At 43.6% G+C, this 22,814-nt stretch overlaps 1 protein-coding gene across 1 annotated transcript in view; it reads left to right on the top strand.

Moving 5' to 3' along the window:
* The window catches only part of igf1ra (insulin-like growth factor 1a receptor), a 73,252-nt gene extending 51,025 nt beyond the window's left edge, over positions 1-22,227 (top strand). The window contains exons 3-21 of the mRNA XM_085779245.1: positions 2,824-3,124; positions 3,993-4,129; positions 4,814-4,958; positions 5,803-6,011; positions 6,128-6,266; positions 6,836-7,068; positions 7,183-7,350; positions 7,733-7,934; positions 11,219-11,505; positions 11,619-11,761; positions 12,128-12,293; positions 12,389-12,491; positions 12,660-12,730; positions 12,819-13,048; positions 13,711-13,815; positions 14,036-14,195; positions 14,454-14,583; positions 16,602-16,736; positions 20,212-22,227. Coding sequence (XP_085635371.1) covers positions 2,824-3,124; positions 3,993-4,129; positions 4,814-4,958; positions 5,803-6,011; positions 6,128-6,266; positions 6,836-7,068; positions 7,183-7,350; positions 7,733-7,934; positions 11,219-11,505; positions 11,619-11,761; positions 12,128-12,293; positions 12,389-12,491; positions 12,660-12,730; positions 12,819-13,048; positions 13,711-13,815; positions 14,036-14,195; positions 14,454-14,583; positions 16,602-16,736; positions 20,212-20,737 — 3,590 coding nt within the window. The 3' untranslated portion in view covers positions 20,738-22,227. The remainder of the gene's footprint in view (positions 1-2,823; positions 3,125-3,992; positions 4,130-4,813; positions 4,959-5,802; positions 6,012-6,127; positions 6,267-6,835; positions 7,069-7,182; positions 7,351-7,732; positions 7,935-11,218; positions 11,506-11,618; positions 11,762-12,127; positions 12,294-12,388; positions 12,492-12,659; positions 12,731-12,818; positions 13,049-13,710; positions 13,816-14,035; positions 14,196-14,453; positions 14,584-16,601; positions 16,737-20,211) is intronic.
* Positions 22,228-22,814: the final 587 nt, after the last annotated feature.

The raw sequence follows: 22,814 nt of genomic DNA, 5'->3' as shown, positions 1-22,814 counted from the left end.
CATGTTTGGAATTTCTCTTCATTGAGGAATCTGTTAAAATGATGCAGAAGGAAGGGACCTCCTCCAATGAGGCTCATTAGAGTTTGCCTTGGCTGCCCCCTTTTGGTAGGAGTCCAAGAAAATGAAGCCTGGCTGACGTTTCTGTCGCTTTTTTTTTCTTTTTTTTTTAAACCTCGCTCTGCATATGTGCAACCCTGCTCTTCCTGCTTTAAACACCCTAATGTCAGCATCATATTTCCAATCAAATCACAGCTGTTACGCGAGGACCTGTGTGTGTATGTGTGTCTGAGTGTGCATGTGTGTGTGTGTTGGCATTTGATGCTGTAGTTTTAAAAAAAGATCTTTGCCGTTTGTTTTGGATAAGATCCAGGATAGTTAGATACAGTATTCATGAAGCACCGCAGAGCCCTGGTGTGGCAGAACATATACATAGTGTCAAACTATACATAGCACAGGAAAGGCCAACAGCTAAATATCCCACTTGTGCTGTCATGAAAATACTTGGACCCACTGTAAAGTGCAGTGTAGCTTCAGGGCCTGACTTATCAGGAGAACAATTATTGGAAATTCCTGAGGTACTGCAGCGTATTGGACAAAAAAATACAGTATTGGGTCTGCAGAAGTTTATTTATTTTTTGTTTTGAAGGAATGCTCAGAGATGTTCTGCACTGTTGCTGATGTGAGAGAGACTGACAAGTATTTGAGAAACTGTGCGACTATAGTTGGCACAGTGATGCAGCCTATATGTGTATTTTTGCTCTGCAGCATTTGTGTAGTCCACCGTCACACTCTTAACCTACACAGATGTTTTTGTAAAGCAACATGAAATATTCATTAAGAGATTAGCTCAGCAGCCGGCTTCATTTTCTTGACTGACACCCGCTTTTAATTTAAAAACAAATAAACAAGCAGCGCTCCTTTCCTCTGTCTTTCTGGCATGTGCAGAATATTGTCTCTTTTAATATGTAGCCCTTTGAATAAATATATTTTCTATTTCGGGAGAAGACAGTGTTGCGAGTTCTCTCTTTTTTTTGCCATGTGCAGAATATTCCCATACAAACATGCATGTGCACACATCACGTGCACTCATGCTTACTCATGCTTCATCATGTAGACTCTTTTCTCTTTCCTGAGTGTGTGAGTGTGTGTGTGTGATGCAGATGGCTGAAATAATGACATTGATCACGGAGGGAAGCTGTGTGTGGTGTCACAGTCTTGTAAATTATATTAACACACCTGAAAGTGGTTAAAATGTGTGTGTGTTTTTGTGTACTTCTGTCTGAGTGCGTAAGATTGTGTGTGTGTGTGTGAATGTGTGCACATTTCCTTCCAGCTCTGGCTTTGCACCAGGAGGCGGTTGCTAAGGAACCAGTAGTGCTGTGCCTCTTATTTCAGTTCAGTTCAGCTTTATTGCCCCTGTGGGGAAATTTGTCTTGCAGCAATAACAAAGAGCATAACAATAAATAGTAAACACTTAAGGCCCCAATATACAAACAACACAGGGGCGTGGGGGGCAGGGCTTTGCTGCATCCACACTTTCTAATATGCAGAAAAGGCACATTTGAAAAAAACAAATGTTGACTGATTTTATCGTGCTCCACATTTCCCCTGAAGAAACATGAACTCTTGACTCAGTCTTTCCCAGAGCAGCTCTTATCGAGACAGAGACTGCTCAAACTGGGAACAATCATTAGCAAAAAACAGCTTCTTACTTGGCCTTTCACAACCATTCATCCAAGTCCACACACACACACACACACACACACACACACACACACACACACACTCCAGGTGCCTTTCTGTGGAGTGGATTCGTCTAAAACTAGGACACCTTTGCCTGCAGTGTCTCAAGATTAGTTAGCAGTTGGAATCTTCAGCTTTTTTCCTGAGGTACTTCTCTATGAATAGGCTACTGTAAAAGACCAACCGAACACCTATTGTACCCATTTGCTGTTTTCATGTGTCACGGTACGATTTTGGGACGATCCAATAGTCATTTTGAGATAAATACTGATGCAGTCACAGGGATTTGGAGGATCTTTAGAATAAACCTTGTCAGGATGCACAGTCAGTCAGATGTCTGCCTGTCCCATGCATGTGGGAAAATGCTGCATGTTATTGATAGCACATTGTGTTGGGTTTTGGTTTCTTAGTGATGCTCAATAAAGGAATGAGGAGCTTCTTTTATTCGTGTTGCTCAAGCCTAATTTGAAACACCCCGCACAAGTTTTGTGACTGTTTTTCTCTCAGCCTTGATGGATGTTCAGCAAGAAGATGTAATGACAGAGGCAATGAGTTTTGCTTGACTTGCAATTGTTTTTCCTTTAATTCTCAGCAACGTATTAATAATGTTAGACAGTTTATGTCTAAGCGGCTTGCTGGTAACATTTGATTGCGAAGCGATTTTTAATGGCTCCTGTTTTCAGCTGCAGTCTGGTTTAAAAAACAAGAAACAAGCATAACTATAGTTGATAATATCAGCACCTCTGGCACAGGCAGAGAGGTGTTAATTCAATTACATGTTCATTAATGAGCTTGTTGTTTACAGTGTGAACTGGACTTCGTTATACTGGAGAGATGTTTCTAATGTTTTATACAAACATGACGGGAGGAAGAATATTAGAAACACACGTTGGTGTGACGCAGCCAAAATCCTAGCTCCTCTTTAACCTATTTATCACATCTTCTTGCCTGTTTCTCATCACTGGACATGTTGTGAAGCTGCATCAGCTTGTTGACCTTGTTGTTGTCCAGCAGCAGTGCTGACTGTTTAAAAACACCCCAAAAACTGACCTCTCCCCTGTCTCTCCCTGTCTCCTCCAGTTTGCCCAGATCACTGCAAGCTGGCCTGTACAGACAAGGGGGAGTGTTGCCACAGCCAGTGCCTGGGCAGCTGCACTGAGCCCAACAACGACATGGCCTGCTCCGCCTGCCTCCACTATTTCCACGAGGACCGCTGTGTTCCAGACTGTCCCCCGGGCACTTACAAGTTTGAGGGCTGGCGCTGCATCACCATGGACCTGTGCTCTCAAGTGCACCTGCCCGGTGACACTCACTTTGTCATCCACGGGGGAGAATGTATGCCTGACTGCCCCTCTGGCTTCACACGCAATGAAACTAATCGGTAAAGATGTACCCTTCAACTTCTACTTCAAATGTCATGCAGACATACTGAATGCACAAAAGACTAGGAGGAGCTCCTGAAAAATAAACTATTGCTGTAATGTTCTGTATTTTAACTTGTCGGGGATCATAACCTGATCTTTGTCACAGAGGGAGGAAAAGGTGTTTGTATTATTTATTTGCTGGCTAATCCCTCTGTAAATAGCAGCTTGTGTTCACTGTGTACTTGCGCATAATGAATTAATTTGCATAAAGTCTCCTTGAGCTGAACTTCACCTGACCCGGCCCTTCACACGTTTCTTTCTTAAAGTAGGTCTCCAAGCTTGAAGTGTTACAGGTTAAAAGCATGTTGGACTATTAATGATTTACTTTTAGATAGAAAGAGTGAACTTGTAGATCTTTTCTGATTAATACTTAAAGGTATCAAGAAGAGGCCTCGATTGTCAAACGTTCTCTTTGCTTAACATTAATCTAGAATAAGACAATTTTGTGTGGAGCCTTCCTCCCTGTTTTGTCCCATCAGTTCCAAAACTTTCCATGAAGACTGTCTGCTGCTGTAGCTGTTTTGGCCATACCACTGCTGTTTTGTCTCTGAGGTCAATACAGTGAGCTGCTCTCTCACAAAACAGAGTTCAGATGAGGGCCCATAAAAGATTATACTCTCCGTGTGAGAGGTGACCTTGTATCACGCAGTGAATTTATTTGCCTGAATCCTCTGGAATGCTTGGGAGCTAGGGGAGTGGACAGATGATTTCAGGGTGAGGTAGAAAAGTTCGCATGAGATTTTATTCATTCTTTGACAGCTCCTAACGTTTTTCCATGTCTCCTTCCCTCGTTCCCGTCTTCCCTTCTGCTTCTGCTGTGCGCAGCATGTTCTGCAGCGCCTGCAATGGCCTGTGCGACAAGGTCTGCACATCCCCTGTCATCGACTCTGTGGACGCCGCACAGTCCCTGAAGGACTGCACGGTCATCGAGGGCAATCTGGACATCAACATTCGACGTGGAAGTGAGTGCATCCGTGCAGAAGCACTGTGCTTTTAACAACACATACATAAAAAAAAACAAAAAAACATTTGCAGCGTGAATTAGTTTAGGAGATTACTCTAAGAATTCTAGTGGACTAAATCATCCACAATTAAGAAGATTAAACACACCAGTAGTTCTCTGCTTTGAAAATGGTGTGCACTACCCAGCAGAATATTTAACACAGCTATAATCTGCTATAATCATTCTGCAGTATAGTAACTTTACTACACTGTGTTGCATTCAGCTGCCCTGCAAATATTATGACTACTGAGGTAAATAATGTACGAGAGAGGCTGGCGGTCTAAGCTGCTGGGATGCAAAGGAGGGCCACAAAATCAACATTGCATCTGCTTTCCACACTCTAAAGCAATTATCACATTATACTATAATGCTGTTTATTTGCTCAGTTGACAGGGTGGCTCACAAGCTAATCTCCACGTATGATAAAGCTTGTACAGTTTAGTACTCATTGGGATATTTGCATTAAGAGCTTGTCTGGGTGTCCTAGCAGTAGCAGTAGCAGCGGAGGTCCCTGTGGGTTTTTCAAATGTAGCTTTCATGTGCTGTTTTTCTCATATGCTGTAATGTATCTCTGTGCGGTTTGTTTTGTGTGTGTGTGTGTGCGTCTGTCTGTGTGTTTTGTGTGTTTATCTCTTGTCCCCAGATAACATAGCGTCTGAGCTGGAGAGCTTCATGGGATTGATCCAGACAGTGACGGGCTATGTGAAGATTCGACACTCCCACGCACTTGGCTCCCTGTCCTTCCTCAAGAGCCTGCGTTACATCAATGGGCAGGAACTCATCGACAAGTATGGCTTGTCTGCGCTGTTTGTCTGCAGCTATTTTGCCTGTGAATGTGTGCGGTGACTGAGGGAATGAGAGGACGTGAGCAAACCTCAACCCAGCGGGGCGGCCGCCACCAACATATCATTGCAGCTACATACTTGTCAAAGGGACTTCTCGTTGAATATGCGTCTGCACTAGAGGGTGGACGTGCACATTAACATAAACTGATAAATCTAAATATAAATCACAAGGTTTTTTTGGCCTAGGCAGACACTGTTTTTAGATATTACAAAATTATTTTAAGATGATTCATAGTCATACAGACAGGCCAGATAAGTGGGCGTGCCTACAGATCTGCAGGGAAAGTCTCAGGTCCATCAGCCTTGTCCTTACTGTGATATCAGCAGCAGTCATAGATATGAGGGGAAGGTTTTTTGGAAATAGCCAAAGGGGTCATGGGAAAGCCTGTTGCCCGTCTTGTTGTTTCTCCCAGGGTAAAGTTTCACTCGGAGGAATGCCGTCGAGGATGGCAGACATTCCCTTCGCTCTGGAGGTGTTCTGCTGCGTTACAGTACTTGGCCAGCTAGAGCTCAGAGTGTTAGCAAGACACTGACAATGAGCCTGGGTTTCTACAGAGGGAGGAAATGAGAGAGAAAACAGACACGCACACAGTGCACGCACAAACCTTTGCTCATTGATGTTCATTTCTGTTGGTGCTTAACACTGCCACCAGGTGGCAAAAAGAAATCCCCTCATAAGCACATTCCAGACAACTTCAGCTTCCATGAAACATGTGCATGAAATAAAAAAACAACAAAAAAAAATACTTTTTGTTGTAACATAAGCTTTATCTCTCTCCATTATCAGCATGTACTCCTTCTCCGCCATCAACAACCAGCACTTGCAGTACCTGTGGGACTGGAGTCAGCACAATCTGACTATTCGGGCTGGTCGTCTCTTCTTTCGTCTGAACCCCAAACTCTGCATGTTTGAGATCCGTGCCATGTGGGAGAAGACGGGAATAACTGGGAAGGCAGAGCAGGGTGATTTCCGCAACAACGGTGAAAGAGCCAGCTGTGAGTGTGAAATAACTCTTACAGATTAACCAGTATTTATGTTATTCTGCTTGTTTCGCAGACATTTGAACTACCATGAAATGTAAATACTGTGTCTCCTGTTCTGTTCAAAACAGGTGAAAGCCATGTCCTGACATTTAAATACAACGACACAACAAGTAATTCGATCAACCTGACATGGGAGCGCTACCGGCCGCCAGAATTGGGGGACCAATTGGGGGACCTTGCAAGCTTCATAGTCTACTACAAGGAGTCGTAAGTACCCTGACAACAACCAACTCATTACCCTGCATTATTATAAAATCAGCTCGACATTGAGGATGAGTACTTATGTATGATTTGCTAGTTAGTTTTGTGGTGGAGTTTTTTAGCTGGTCAGTTAAAAAAAGGATCATTTTAGGACATCTTACTTGCTGCAGTGCACACAGGGTTCTGGTTGTTTTTTTATTTTTACCACATTCTCTTCTATTAGAGCACTTCAGCTTGCTGCCAGTCATGTCCCAATGGCAATGTTTTATTAGTTTCATGACTTTCAGCCACTTTGATTTCAGATGGCCAATAGAACTATGTCTTAAGCAAAACAACCACCCAAATAGCCTGAACTGGTTCAAATTGAAACTAAATTTTGCCTTGAACCCTGAAAATCAATGAAAAGCTGCATCGTATGCTTTGGCAAATTGCTACCAGGAACATAAAATGGGAAACATTTGTAAATAAGAGGCTGCTGATTGTGAAAAATAAGTCATATCGTCATCTAGAATCTATTTCACTTTCATACAAAAAGTAATAAAATGTATAAAATAAATGTTTTGTGCCCTCACCAGCCCTTTCCAGAACATTACAGAGTTTGACGGTCAGGATGGCTGTGGCTCAAACAGCTGGCACATGGTGGATGTGGATTTTCCTCATGATAACGATGACCCAAAAGTCAGTCTTCAACACCTTAAGCCCTGGACCCAGTATGCTATTTTTGTGAAGGCCATCGCCCTGCTGATGGATGACAAACACATTAGTGGCGCAAAGAGTGATATCATCTACATTCGCACACGCCCATCACGTAAGTCATTATCGTAGCTGTTTATTATTCTTTACACAATGTTTTTAGATAATTCGATATTATTATAACCCTTTCATTTTGATATGACATACCATGACTTTGGATTTGTTGCAGTGCCGTCTGTGCCTAAAGATGCCCGTGCGTTTGCCAACTCTTCAACTAAGCTGGTGGTGAAGTGGTCACCTCCGGTCTTTCCCAATGGCAATCTGACCTACTACCTGGTTCGCTGGCAGCAGCAGCCTGAGGACAGGACGCTATATCAACATAACTACTGCTCAAAGGGTCTGCATTACTCACTCTACAAAACAATAAGCATCGTTTTTTTTTGTTGCCAAAGCTTTCCTGAGTACAACATTGTGGGAAATATGCTTATTTCCTTTCTTGCTGAGAGATTAATGCCACTCTAGTGTCTGGATGTGAAATATGAACCTACTGTCTGTTTTGCTCCTAATCTATTATTATGGCATGCTGGCTGTAGCTTCACACTTTCAGGCAGACATGAAAGTGGTATTGATCTGACTCTTGGCAAAAAAAAAAAAAAAAGGAAATGGATGTATTTCCGAAAATGTTAGATTACACTTTTAATACAGGGTCATCACTCTGAACAGGAAATACAGGCTCCATCCATCACTAAACACTTTTCTCGTTTTTCTCCGTAAAACAGAGCTGAAGATCCCCATCCCAGCGACTGGGCTTACAGACATGGAAGAGAACACCAAGCCCACCAAGTCAGACCTGGCAGGGGCAGAGAAGGGCCCTTGCTGTGCTTGCCAGAAGACGCCCGAGGAGAAGGATCGGGAGAAGGATGATCGCGTCTTTTTAAAGATTTTCGAGAACTTCCTTCACAATGCCATCTTCCTGCCGAGGTATAGTAAAACCCCAGATGGCAACACAGTATCGGCCCCACAGTGTTCTTTCTCCTTTAACTGTTTACAGCTACTGCTCTGTGGCTTCTTTCATTTCTCACGGAGATGGCCATCAAAAACAGGGCTGAACATGTTTGCCAAAATGAGGAATGAGGTGGCTCCTCTGTGAAGCTGACAGGACCCGAGCATGGGGCCGTCGGTGGACCGGACGGGGGCTGAGCCGGCCCGCTGGGCTCGGCCCTTTTGTTGGTGGCGGTGCAGATGAGGAGACATGCTGAGCGGGATCCAAAGCCTTCTCGGGGCTCTTGTGGCTTTCTGTTGCCATGGCAACGGTGGCACGGGGGATGTTAGGACCTAGCAGGCAGCAATTTAGGCAACACAAACAAACCCAGGAGAGAGATGTGATTAAGGAGTCTGAAGGGCCTTAGTTTGGCTGCACACTCGTAGCTGCTTAGGCTTTTGTTCCCCGCAATAGGGACTGACATTTGTGTTGTGTTATCATTTAACTTGCTCGTGGCTATGGATGTTTAACTGTTTCAAAGACTACAGCTCCTTTCTTCTCCCGTACTCCTGTGTCCTCATGTAGACACTTAAGATTTCACCGTAATATAAAGATACCATTGGTCCTCACTAAGAAAACCCAATGAGCAGGTTGCTTATAAATCCATATTTATAAATGATGCCACTGGCCCTCTAAAGTTCATTCATTCAAACAGCGTTACGATGCCCTTCTTTCTTCTTTCACAATGCTCCTGTGGAATTGGATCAATATGGCGTTCAAGGGAGAATAATAAAACATAGCTCTCTATTGTAATTGAACTCATCTGTCCCTCTCCTCCTCCCCCTCCTCTTCCTCCTTGCTCTCTGGCTGTGTTGATTTGTTATAGTATAGCTGTCTAGGAAACAGGCGGGTGGCAGGTCCCAGGCCTGCAGCGAATGCCTCAGCCTGTGTACGCACAGACTCTCCACTGTAACAGAGCCAGCATTATTACAAACCACTCCAGGGAAAAGCCTCCAAAATCGGGGAGGTTTTTTCAAAAGTTCAGGGTTTAGACCAGGGGTGAGGGGAAAGAGGGCGGGTGAAAACAGAAACAGAAAGAAGAGGAAATGTTTTCCATTCTGTCCCTCTCCACTCAGCACTCCACTCTCCTCCTCCCCTTGCACGCTCTCTCTGTCTGAGACTCGTTTCCTTTTTTTTTCTCCCTCTCTCTCGTCTTTTTTTTTTTTTTTTTTTTTTCTTTTTCTCTGGACTGAGACAGCTGCCAGGAAATGTACAGTGAATCCATCTGGAATTTAAATGAATGAGGGAAGAGCCCCATCAGCGCTACAATACAAACAGAGAGTATGGAAGGCAGACTCATTTACTGGGGAAGAGGAGGGTGGCTGGCTGCACAAAGGGGTTTGGCCCGTTCGTATCTGTTAAGAAGACCTTGTGGTACGACCCAAAAACCTGTTATCCGTTAACTGGGAAATTTATAAACAGTAACCCCCTGCTGTTGGAACTCCGCAGTTACCTCTTCTTCTGTCAGACCCACAGATCTCTCAGTGTTTTGTGTTGTGAGCCCACTTGTGTGTCACTGCAGTTAAGGTCAGGCAGGCACTAATAATGTGCCCCACTAGCCACAGACTGGATGCGTAGACACGGCTTTCCTTTCTAGATTCCATTGCGTAAAGGTAGATCTTTTTTTAGCGGGTGAGGTCAGGACACTAACTGTAGTAACTCACTAGTTATAAGGTCATGCTGCAGTCAGCTGAGGAGGCTTCACACAGTGGTAGGATTGCCCTGCTCAGCCTAATGCTCTATGACATGTACAAAAAAAAAAAAAATTGGAACCTCAACTTCTCTCTCCTCCGTCCTCCCAGTGAGGACCAACCACGTCTCTCCTTCTTGTTCTGCTGCTTTAATGCAGGATAGCTCAGGGTTTTACGAGTCAGTGTGAATTCGACTTGTGCATCTGTGTCTCTACTTTCCTGTCAGTTTTCATATGTTTTTGATATATTGTCAGGAGTAACTGTTTTTGAGTGCTGGACTTTTGGATTGTGCAGTGCTGCACCAGTTATGACTGCCAGAGAGGAATGTTAACATGTCCGTGCGACTCTCCTTTCCCACGGATCTGTCTGTGTCTGTACGCTTCTCCTGTTGGTCTGTGTGTGCTCAGATAAAGAAGATGCTTGACTCTCTTAGTTGAGCATTTTAGTGCTCTTGGTAGTGTTGAACGCAGCAGTTGAGTGACAGGAAATAAAACAATATCAGTGTAGGACTCTGTGCCAAACTGTTTCCTGTTTGAGCTTTACAGTTTTGACCCCTGTGGCAGTAAATTGACTATCTTTGGGTTTTGGACTGTTGGATTGACAACAAGCTATTTCTAGGTGTCACTCATGGTGTTGACTCTTTTATAAGACCAGTCATTTGAGGGATAAATTGGCAGATTAGTCAATATGAAAACAATTGTTAGTTTCCTGGATACACTTTATGAATTGAATTGTGTGCTTTAGTTTCTTTCTCCAGAGCCACCTGTTCATGTTGTGCTTGTACTGATCCAAGTTCAGTTCCTGAAGATTTATCATAGTTGCAAGAGCTCCACACCACACTTCCCATCACCTGCTGTCAGTCGCAGCTACGACTCGTTTCTTTTTCCTTGTGTCTCGGCAGACTCTTCTACAGGTCTCTCATTCACTGTAAAGGTGCATTCAGACAAGGTTGTGTGTGTATGTGTGTGTGTCCGCTGCTGCTGCAGTCACAGCTGTCACCAGCTGCTTGTCCTGACATGACAATGTCCAGGCGGCTCCACTGCTTATCATCTGTTCTCCGAGACCGTGTGTCCGTTCACCACTGTGTCCATTTGGCTGCTCAGACTCGGTCATTACATGTTACCCTTTTTGTACTCGTCCATAGTTGATTGGGACAGCAGCAGTGCTTCAGGTTTTTCCCTGCTGTGGAAAAATCTGTCCGACTTTTTTTCTTCCTGTCTCCGTCTGTCCACCTAGCTATGATCTGTCTGACCTCATCCTTCTACACAGCTCCACAGGGAGTAGTTTTTAGCATCTGGACGCATGGTGCACACACACACACACACACACAAACACACACGTACACTCTCACACACCCCCACACACACTCACTTCATCCGGTCCAGCAAGATGCTTAAGCCTTGTGGAAAATGCTTTTGGGATTTATAAAGCTACAGTTATTTGTTACAATAGGATTTCCAGTGTAGCTTTCTGTCTTGTATTGTCATAATAACACTGACGGTGCTTAAATCAACTTTCCCTCCGTATTTCAGACCTCCAGATCGTCGACGCAGAGACGTTTTTGGTGTGGCTAACAACACACTGTTTCCTGAGGGCGCCGGTAAGGGGAACACCTCCCTCGGCCCTGGGGATAACAGCACAGATGGCATTCCTCCTATCAAAGAGTACCCATTCTCAGAAGACAAGAGCACAGCCGAATATTTGGAGATCCCCAACCTGCGTCCCTTCACAGTCTACCGCATTGACATCCATGCCTGCAATGAGGAGGTGGGGCAGTGCAGCGCTGGAGCATTTGTCTACTCCAGGACCAAACCCGCAGGTGAGAAACTGGCCTTGGCTCAGCCTGTGATGGAGATGTTTGTGTTTGTTACACTGTTTTGTGAAAATGCAGACCCATTCTTGTCGTAATGATTATACTTGTGTGTTTCCCAGTCAAAGCGGATGACATCCCCGGAAAGGTGATCTATGAGAGGAGTGAAAAGGTTGAAGGTTGTGTGGTGTTGCATTGGCCAGAGCCCATCATGCCCAACGGACTCATCCTGATGTACGAGATCATGTTTCGTCTGGGGACTGAGGTGAGTCACGTTTGGTACGATCAATGATAATCTCAGACCTATTGGAATGTATGTAAAAGAATATAGAGATATTTAATGGTATATACAGGAAGCGTACTATTTGGAATAATCAATTTGTGAAAGAAAGTACTCAAAAATCATCTTTTTTTCTCTCATATTAAATAATTATGAATAATAAACTATGGACTGTTAGAGAAACGATTGAAAAAGTTATGTAAACACGGCCATGTGGAGTCAAACTCTGCACATACATCAAAAAAACATTCAATTCCCAAGACGGAAATATTGCTCACAAGTGCCCTTTACTTGACCTTGACTCTTTGCTGTCCTTCAACCAGTGACCACAGCATGTTTGTTTTCTTTCAGCCTGAGAAACACGAGTGCGTGTCACGCCAGCAGTACCGCGAGCACAAAGGAGCTCGGCTGACCAACCTCGGTTCAGGAAATTACTCTGCCCATGTTCGCGCCAGGTCTCTAGCAGGGAACGGCTCCTGGACGGAGAGCGTGTCCTTCTACGTGCCTATACCTAAACGTAATTCAATGTTTCTTTGACTTGTTTCAAGTAGAGAAGAGGTGACAAACTTGAGTCGGCACTAATCACTTCGATGGCTCTGTTCTGTCTGACAGGAGACGACAGTGTTGCGTTTTATCTGGTCATCATAATTCCCATTATCGTGACAGTTTTCATCGCCAGCCTCACCACCATTCTCTTCTTTGTCAACAAAAAGAGGCAAGTCATTTCAAATTTAACAACCTGTGCAATGTTAATTTGAGTGAATAGGTGTTGTTTTCATTAACATTCCCCTGTGGTAAACATTATGCTTCCTATAGAGTATAACATGTCATGTTTATAATCAGAGATGCCTGCTGGCTAACTGAGTTGTGTTGGCGTCAACAGGAATAGCGACAGATTGGGAAATGGAGTCCTCTACGCATCTGTCAACCCCGAGTACTTCAGTGCTGCTGAGAGTATGAATATCGAATATCTTCTCAAATTTTCAGTTATATTTTGGTGTGGGTATGTGGTGTTGACCTGTTGTCCGCTCTTTCGTGCCAGTGTACGTCCCGGATGAGTGGGAGGTGGCCAGGGAGAAGATCACCATGCACAAGGAGCTGGGCCAGGGCTCCTTCGGCATGGTGTACGAAGGCATCGCCAAGGGGGTGGTCAAGGACGAACCTGACACGCGAGTGGCTATCAAGACGGTCAATGAGTCTGCCAGCATGAGGGAGCGCATCGAGTTTTTAAACGAGGCCTCTGTCATGAAGGAGTTCAACTGTCACCACGTGGTACGAGGGAAACATCCTAAAATGGTCGCTGTCTGTCAGGCACCGCAGAGAGAGAAAAATCCGCAAATAAATGCAGATAAATCATCGCAATATGGCTGAAAATAAAACAGCAGATTGACAAATTGAATCTAGTAGCAAGCCAGCGCTTACGATTATGATGATTCCCTAATTAATCTCCATGGAAGTAGAGGGAAAAGAGGTCAGCAGGTCACGAGCACTGAGCGCCGAGTATGCCGTGTTTGTCTTTACGGCCCGAGGCAGGGTGCAGCCTCCTGGAGATTGTGTACATTTCTCTCATCAGCATGATCACAGCCTCATTAACTACGTTAAACGGATGTGTTCAAGATTTTCCCTTTGGAAAGCTGCTGGTTACAACCTTTTTTATCAAGTCTGGCTGCCAAAAAACCAAACACTCAATTATTAAATTCAATTTGAATAATTTAAAAGGGGATTTTTTTTTCTACATTCTTCAAAGAGAAACTTTGCTTTCTGAGATATGAAATATAAGCAGCTGGAATGATTTTTGCCTGTGCAGGAATGTAGAGTCGACTACCTACTGTTCCTTACGCAAAACCTGTTTTGAATTACTTTGTAATATGGATTTGGGATACAACTTTTTGAACTTATCCCCCCTGACCTGAGCTGTTCTGTGCTTGGTGCAGGTGCGGCTGCTGGGCGTGGTCTCGCAGGGGCAGCCCACCTTGGTGATTATGGAGCTGATGACACGTGGTGACCTCAAGAGCCACCTGCGATCTCTGCGCAAAGAAGTAAGAAGATTGTTACACACACACACACACACTTGAACTTTATATCAGATACGGTTTCTTACGTGAATAGGTGAATTCCCATTCCCTCGTGCACATTCCTACAAACAGCATCCATCCCCTCAGTTTGCATTGCTGAGAGAAACCTGACATGAAGACGGACTGAACAGTGCTTTATTGTGCTCTTCACCCTCTTACCTCATCTCCCCTCCCTCTGCCGCAGAATGCCACCAGCCAGGTCCTACCCCCGCTCAAAAAGATGATCCAGATGGCAGGGGAAATTGCTGACGGCATGTCGTACCTAAATGCCAACAAATTTGTCCACAGAGATCTGGCTGCCAGGAACTGCATGGTAGCAGAAGACTTCACTGTGAAGATTGGAGGTAAGTCAAGTTAATACGATGCCTTCAGCCTCCCTGGGTTGCTCAATGCCGAACCCACTCTGCTGGCCTCAAAAATAAGTGTTTGGATTTCAGTGAGTGCCTGAAGCAGCAGAGTCTTAATGTAGATGGACAGAGGGAGAGAGGGAGGGAGGGAGGTGAGGGGAATGGATGAGCTCTCTCGAGCTTCCTCTCCCACACAGAATGAGTGATATTCAGTGGCTTCCCCAAACTCTGTTTTCATTTTTTTTTCTCCTTCAGATTTTGGCATGACCAGAGATATTTATGAGACGGATTACTACCGAAAGGGAGGGAAGGGCTTGCTGCCTGTCCGCTGGATGTCTCCTGAGTCGCTGAAAGATGGCGTGTTCACTACGATGTCTGATGTCTGGTATGAAAGCACATCACTCACACACATACGTACACACACACACACACACAGGAAAACACACACATACACAAAGCTTGTATTATACATGTATAAACCTGCCTTAATCCTGGGGGCTTGCAAAGTATTGCAGAAATGTCTGCATATTGTGTCTTTGAGCATGTGGCAATTTTAAAAACAGTTCATGCTATGCAGTCAAAACAACAACCTACAGATCACCTCACAGCCATTTTTTACTTAATAGTTTGAACATGCATTTCCTGTCATGACAAAACCATCAAAACCTTTTGGCATCCAGCTGGTTTTCTGGAATTTCCACTCTCTATCACAGAACAGTATAGAACAAGATCACTGATCCTGTTTTTGTTTTTTGTTTTCTGCGGACACCTTATTTTATCCCAGTCTTCTCATGAATGATAGTGTTCCAGAGAAATTCAACTGTTTACTAGCTCCCTTGCAAGTTTTTGTTTCCCAACTCAGTGTCCCACGGGCCGGTCCCTGAGAGTGGGCTTAAACTGCTCCAGATGTTTTTAAATGAGAGGTTGCAGTGCCAGCACAAACCCACCTCCACATTCGCTTACTATTATCTTACTCTTTGATGTCACACAGATGAAGTTCAGTGTAAGATGAACCCAATTCCGGGCTTCCATGAGTAGGTGACTTTTGTTTTGTTGATCAAGAAAAGCTGTCCTACTGTGGCTTTGTCTGTCAGCGAAAGACGGTTACATCGAGTTTTCTGCAGTGTTGTAACACAGTCGACTGATGACTGTGCTCTCTGAACTGGTGCCAGTGGTGAAAATATGATTAACAAGAGCGAGCAAATATTGTGCTCTTTGTCAGATTTTTCCAGTAAGACTTTCATAGTAGTTTCACCACATGGTAGCTCGAGGTCAAACTGAGGTAATGTTTACTCTAAATAGTTTGCATGTCTTGAATTAATGAAATCATTGTGAAGTGCAGTCTGATGCATAGCCCACATTCTTTCTCACATTCACATCATTAATCATCAGGCTGACATGTTTTAAGTTTTAACATAATGTAGAAGTGTCTGCTAAGTGACAGGTCGCACTTTCTCTACAGCTAACAATATGCAAAAAACAAACAAGTACATTCTATGATTATTTTGTAAGTATTGTAGTCTAATTTTGTCTCATTTTACCTTTATCAAAGGGAAAATATGCAACTTCTTGCAATTTGGAAATTGCACTTGACCTCATTGCAGTTTGGATGATATTTCAAATATTTTGCAGCCCATAACCTGCTCTGAACATAAAGATTTCTGAACTGTACTTTTACTCTAGCTGATGGAGAAGGAATTTACAGCATTTAAAGCAGCATTAATCTTTTGTTTTTTGGCAATTGGGGACAGAAATGTACAGTTATTCAACATAACACTGATCTCAAACTTTTGATTAATGTACTTTTAAAGGACCATTCTAATGTTTTTGTTTGCCTCATACATGTTCTGCTTGTTGGTTTACTGTTTCAATGCAATAGGATTTATCAATAAAAGAAAGGAAATTACTTAACCCAGCAAGGAAGCAGGTGTTTGGTGAAACAAAGAGAAAGAAGTGGAGGAAACAGTTGAAAGCAATCCCACATGTTGTAAAAGATAGTTGTCAGTAATGTCAGGTACGCTGTAATAAACCAAGAAACCACTGAGGCCTGCACACTGCCAGTCAATTCGATTAACATTTTGGTCCTCAGGCTGTCATAAGGGAAAATGTATTGATTTAATTACACAGAATTTTATCTGAAGAGGAACTGAGGGTCAAGATATCATTAATAAAAAGTTAATACATGCGATTGTCTGGCTGTGGGATTCTTTGGTTTCTTCACAGTTAAGACAAGACAAGACACTCGCCTCTTTTTCAAAAGAAAACATTTTGAAGGAATAAAATAAAAAGCCAAGCCAGCTTTTGGAGAAGTTTTTGTTATTCTGTTACTCAATATAGGCAATACTGAGTTGGTATCACATAAGAGGTAAACATGTGAAAAAAAAAACTCATCTCTTGTTGCAGGTCATTTGGTGTCGTGCTGTGGGAAATCGCCACCCTAGCAGAACAGCCTTACCAGGGCATGTCCAATGAACAAGTGCTGCGCTTCGTCATGGAGGGAGGACTCTTGGACAAACCAGACAACTGTCCTGACATGCTGTGAGTTTCTTTGGTTCTATGATCAATAATCACGTAACATGCACCGACCGTTTCAGGACCCTCAAGGTTTAGGTTCCAAACATCTCCTGGAAGATGTATTGTTTTATCCTCTGCTGCCACCACCTTGCACGCCAACGGCCTCGTTAATATTTTGCCCCGCGTCTATTTTAAGTTGTGGCTCTAAGTGTGTGGGATATCATGTGGTGTGTGTGCTAAGGTAGAGCCAAGATGAGGCCTGACATTAACGTCACAGGTTAAAAGCGGTCCGCTGACAACATGGTCCTCGGTGGTCAGCTGGCAGCAAGAAGCCTCCTCACCCGTCGGCCTCGGCCCATAGAAGGGATGCCATGACCCGTGTGTGAAAGATGCTCCTCATTCCTGCTGCCGGGAACAGGCATGAGTGGCGAGACGGTGTCTGTCCATCAGCAAAAGGGAGCGAGAGCGACAGTATGAATTCATTAATGTATTTATAATTCATTAATGAATCACTCTGGCTGTCGGAGAAGAGAATGCACAGCTTGTCGGTGTGCAGCGCTGCATATATGCATTTCTCCTCTCCTCTCTCTGACCTCAATAAGAAGGCATTCTGCTCCCTCCCCTCCCACTCTCCATGGCTGACCTCACCTTAGAAAGAGAGTGCGAGCAAGAAAAAAAAAAAAAAAAAGCATGGCCAAGTGTTGTGCAGACACAAACCTTTGGTTTCTATGGCAGCCTGACTGTTTTGTCCTGATTACAGGAGTGTGTGGATTGTGTTACAGAGGTGGTGGGGTTGCCTCCCCGTATCTGAGCTTACACACTTGGGAAGTCGGGCCTCTGCAGCTAGAAGCCTCTGCTGTAGTGACTTAATGGAGATTTCCAGAAGATTGCTGGAGTGTAGCGAAGCCAGGAGTCTATACAAAGACTGAATACAAAGATACAAGAGGAGGAAGTGGGCAGAATAATAGACAAGAGGGATGAGTCACATTTGGAGAGCTTTGAGCGTCTCCTCCTTCTACTGTGTTTCCCATGGTCAGGTAGCTGTGGGTCAGTGATTGGATTTCCCATGTTTCTGTCTATGGTTTCCCTGAGACAAAAAGTGCTTTCTCTCTCTAGCAGGGTTGGGCAAAAATGAAACGCAGACTGTGATCAGATCACATTTAATATGATGATTTATTGTGGAATGTATCAGTATCGCGTACAATGCTATTATACATAAATGTTTCACCACACTGGGGACGCTGCATGTGTGAAGCTCTGAAGTTCTATTGCGATACATTCCTGTTTAGCTTTATGAACATTCACCGAAGATGGTTGGAGACCGCTCTGAACTCACACTTGGCCTTGCAGTGTGTCTGTTTTTGATTTCATCTCGAGTGTTTCAAGGACTTTTTGTCCATCTCTTTGGCTGGTGAAATGTTGGCCGTGTCTGTGCAAATTGTTTTATAAAAGCCTGGCCGCCTCCGAACCTCATCTTTAAAAGCAGCATTTTGACAGAGTCACTGTTGGACATTCACTCACAGCACTCAAAAATTTATTGATGTGACAGAAAAATATGTTGACACTTACGAGGGATTTGCCTCCAATTCGCATTAGTTCTCACTAAATAGACAGTGAAGGGGACACAATTACAGGAGGAAACAGCTACAGATATATAGCTTTATAAAGATGTCAGGCTAAGCACATAAAAACGTCTTGGTCATCAACTTATAGCTTTTTCTTCTTTTTTTTTACATACCATTTAGCACATTAAAACAGAATATGTGTAACAGAGTTGGGGTTTGACCTTGAGGTGCTGTCTTTATACCAGGCAAAGATCATAACAGGCTGGGCATTTTCATGCTGCTAACGTCACTGACGACAGGTCAGATATGAGTCAATTTGGCTTAATGGCAATAGCATGTGTCTGTGTGTGCCATGATTGGCAGGATGCTGACAAGAAGTCAGGATTTACTGCACTGTTTGTTTTCTAAATTTGCATCAACAAGCCTCATGCACAGCAACAGATGGCGAGTGGAAGTGTTTTCAGCAGGCAGGACTATACGCACACAGACAGGTTACTCTGGAGCGTCGGCCCGGCTCCAAGCATTACACGTCTTTTTCACGGGAGGTCTTCGCTGCCGGGGGGTTTGGACATCTGAACGTTAAAGTTAAGACACTTGCTGCGCTGCTGAAAAACAAGTCAGAGACACCCCCCCCGCACCCCACCCCCCTTCCCGCCCTCCCCTGCTGCTCCAGAGTACGAAGCAAGGCACGTGCTTAGGAGAGCTCTACCCATAATTCCTCTGTGCGGAGCGGAGCTGGCACCCAGCTGCAGAGGCTGTTGTAGACTTGCAAAGAGACCGCTGGGAGAGAAGGAAAACAAGAGAGAGGGAACAGCAAAAGTGGAGGAGAGATGACCGAGGTGTTTATGTCAGCGGGCCTTAGAGAGTATTCTTAGCTTGTTTGTGTATAATTGAAGTTGTGGTGTGTGGTGCAGCGCCACACAAAACTGTAATAATTCTCCCTTTTATGATGTTGTTTTGACATTCCCAAAGCTCTGCTGCTGGCCTGGCACAGTAACCTTACATATGATTTACTGTGCTGCTGAGAACATGCTACACTACTGATCTTACTGTATGTGTAGTCATGTAGCAATAAATAAATCTTATCCATCCTCAATTTTGTTCTTTAAAAAAAAGGGTTTATATGTATGAAATGACAAGTATTGTAGCTGTCAGTAAGTCTAGACTACATCTGCATGTATTTATACTTTGTCCACTATTTCAGTGAACTGCAGTTCATGTATCTTTTCTTTGGACAGTATTAAGAGAGATGGTTAAAAACCTGGCATGAAATCAAACAGCGAGTCCAAGGAAAAAGTGCAGCCATGTCTAAGTCCCATTTAGTGTGTCTAGCTGCTGCCATTGGGCTGAAAGTTGCATTCACACCCACTAACATGAATATTACATTACTTGATTCTGTTTGTGTGAATGTTTTGCTTTGTTTTCTGTGGTGGAAGTCACAGAATGAATTTACAAGGAGAATTAATCAAAGCACTGCTTTAAAACACTAACAGCACGGTAGTAATGTACTGTTTCCATACATTTGTTCCTAAACAGCAATGTGGCAGAGAGTTTCCATGTGACAGAGTATAAAATGGGCTTAAATGTCAGTGTCTTCTGCCACCTGCTGGTGAGAAAATGAAGTCCTCCTGCTGTAATGTTTTTAAGGATAGGGTTACATTTTCGACAACATGTGCAAAGATGTCATGCAAAGGGTGTCACAGCACTCCTCCTCCTGTCCATCCATACTGTGTGTGGAGAAATACAATTAACCTGTAAGAAATGGGTGAGAAAATCCACAGTTCACTATGTTCACGTGATATAAGGCTTCTGCAGTCTACCTTTTATATTAAGTTGGTATCTTTTCAAGTGGTGGTCAAAATCTGTGCTCTAAAAAAGACAAATGCCAAAACTGAACACTGCGCTGATCTTTATCTCTGGTCCATCACCTGCAGGTTTGAGCTGATGAGGATGTGCTGGCAGTACAACCCCAAGATGCGTCCGTCCTTCCTGGAGATCATCAGCAGCATTAAAGACGAACTGGATCCTCCCTTCAGGGAAATGAGCTTCTTCTACAGCGAGGAGAACAAGCCTCCGGACACCGAGGAGTTGGACATGGAGGTAGAAAACATGGAGAACATTCCACTGGACCCTGCATCCACCAGGCAGCCCTCAGCCGCCACCGCCCCCTCGTCGGGGTGCACAGGAGGCACGCCGCCTCCCTCTACCCAGCAGTTATCCCCCATGCAAGGCCCGAGTACTCCGTTACTGGGACCTATGTCTCCCTCCTCTCCAGGCTCGGTGGCCTCGGCCTTGGCGTCTCCAGGCCAAGCCTTGGACAAGCACTCAGGACATCTTTCGGCCAACGGGCCTGTGGTGGTGCTGCGGCCCAACTTTGACGAGATACAACCCTATGCACACATGAACGGGGGCAGAAAGAACGAACGGGCGTTACCACTGCCCCAGTCGTCGGCCTGCTGATATTAGACCCAGCCCCTCCTCCTCCTCCTCTTACACAGGGTAACACAAACCTCTCCTCCATCTCTTAAGGAGGGATGGGTGAGGTAAGGAATGACTTTCTTCTACTGTGTGCCAGTAGATGGTCTCTCCACTCCTTTAAGGTCAAAAATAAAAACTCTACGAACTGAAAAATAACAGAAACCTGCTAAAGCATTTGGAGTTTGGTGGCTCAGACTCGACACTGGGGAACTCCTTTCTGTGCAGCCTGTATTGCGCTCACTGTTACCTAAGTTCTTCGAGAAGGAAAAACAACACAGGCGTGCATCCTGACTTACAGATTTAGACATGAACTTTAAGAAAAATCTTTTTTTTAGCATATCTGCCAGCAAATCCAACAGAGGAGCACTTTTTTTTCCTGATGATTTCAGAGAGGATAATGTGGATATCCGAGTGTGTATTTATACAAACACATGATTCTCTCTCTATAATAACTCAATTTCTAAAATGACTTTCCATCAAAATGACTTTGTTTCCATGAGCAGATTGGCTCATGTCACGTGAGGATGCCTCAATTAGTAAAGTTTGGACTAAGATAACTGTTTCATTTTTCTGTTGATATTTCTGTGGGTGTAGATCCGTGTCAGGAGTGGGTCGAAATGGAAGAGGAGGGCCTATTGTGTATCTACCAAACTGTTGCCAAATCAAGCTTTTTTTTCCTGCAATTTTATACAGGTCTCCCTTCTTGTGTAAGGCTGTGATTCAGAGTTGAGATAAGTTTCTCGGGGAAATAATAGCAAAACTTGTTTGGCGGTGTTCAGGCTTCGTGCTTATCTTAAACAGCAGCTGCTCCAGTAGCAGGTGTGTGCGTCTCTGTGCGTGTGTGTGTGTTGCTGTTAACTACAGTAATGTTTTAAAGACAGAACAGTGTCACTGTTGAGTTGTGCTGCATTCACACCTGCAGTCGAAGTTTTTCTCAAAATATGCAGCATCTGCACTGGGGTTGGGATAAATCTTAACAGGCTTGTGAGAAGAAACACAACACAGAAGAAACAACCACAAACAAGTGGCACTAGTATAGAATCAAGACTGTTTATTTAATTCAAGATTTGAAATGTAAGCAAAGGTATCTTCAATTACAAAAAAGATAATTGGGCACAATATAATTCTGGATTCCTAAATAATTGATCACAACTGGTAAGTAACCACAAAGTATCATTGTGAACTGGATGAGTTTGAGTCTATCGATTGGTCATCAACATCAACAGTTTAATTCTAAAAATAGTTGATAAATGAATTGTTTATTTGCTGTAATTTGATATAATTACAGAAGATTCTGCCTGTTGTTGCAGGAGATGGGTTCACCAATATTTTCTGTTGCAACACCCAAATCCCTTCAGATCTAAGAATAACCTGATCCCTTCATTGCTTTCATCTTTTGAACATCTGAGGGAAGTTATGTGACTTGAGTCAGCCAACTCTGAATCACAGCCTCCGTCTGTCTTTGTTTTAATAAAAAAAATTTAAAAAAGAAGAAGAAAAAATGAAACATCAAAGCATCAGAAGTCCCACACTGCAAAACACTGAACTTCACAGTCAAGGGATACGACTCTGCCTCCACTTTCATTACGCAAACCTTATCCGACTTTTTTTTATAAAGTGTGCATTTCATGTGGGAGGTGATGACTGCTATTTAAATTTAATGGCACCAGAATCACCACAACAAACAAACAAGCAAACAAACAGAGTCTGAGACCTGAGACAGAAAAATGAGAGGGTGTTGGATCGGTAACGATTTTAGTAGCCTAGAGACAACTTTTAAGTCACAAGCAGGTCTCTTTAAAATAGTCATTAGTTTCTCTACATTTCAAACATGTAAAGGTCTTACAGTTGTATTTTAGACTGCAGGATCATTTTTATACACATCATTGATTTTGTCACTTTTTAAAAACCTTTTTACGGTTCAAAAATGTTTGCCTCTATGTCTGTACAGAACAAAGCTGCTATTTTATTCTTTTTCTCTTTTGGATGTTATATATAAAGGAATCCTTCAGGTTTGGTATTTTATGGTCTCCACTACAGTCCATTTCTTATATCTTCA

The sequence above is a fragment of the Trachurus japonicus genome, chromosome 6 (genome assembly GCF_045865225.1).
Source record: "Trachurus japonicus isolate A0001 chromosome 6, Traja_1.0".
Lineage (NCBI taxonomy): Eukaryota > Metazoa > Chordata > Actinopteri > Carangiformes > Carangidae > Trachurus > Trachurus japonicus.
The sequence above is the reverse complement of the archived record's forward strand: the minus strand, read 5'-3'. Positions and strand labels throughout refer to the sequence as shown.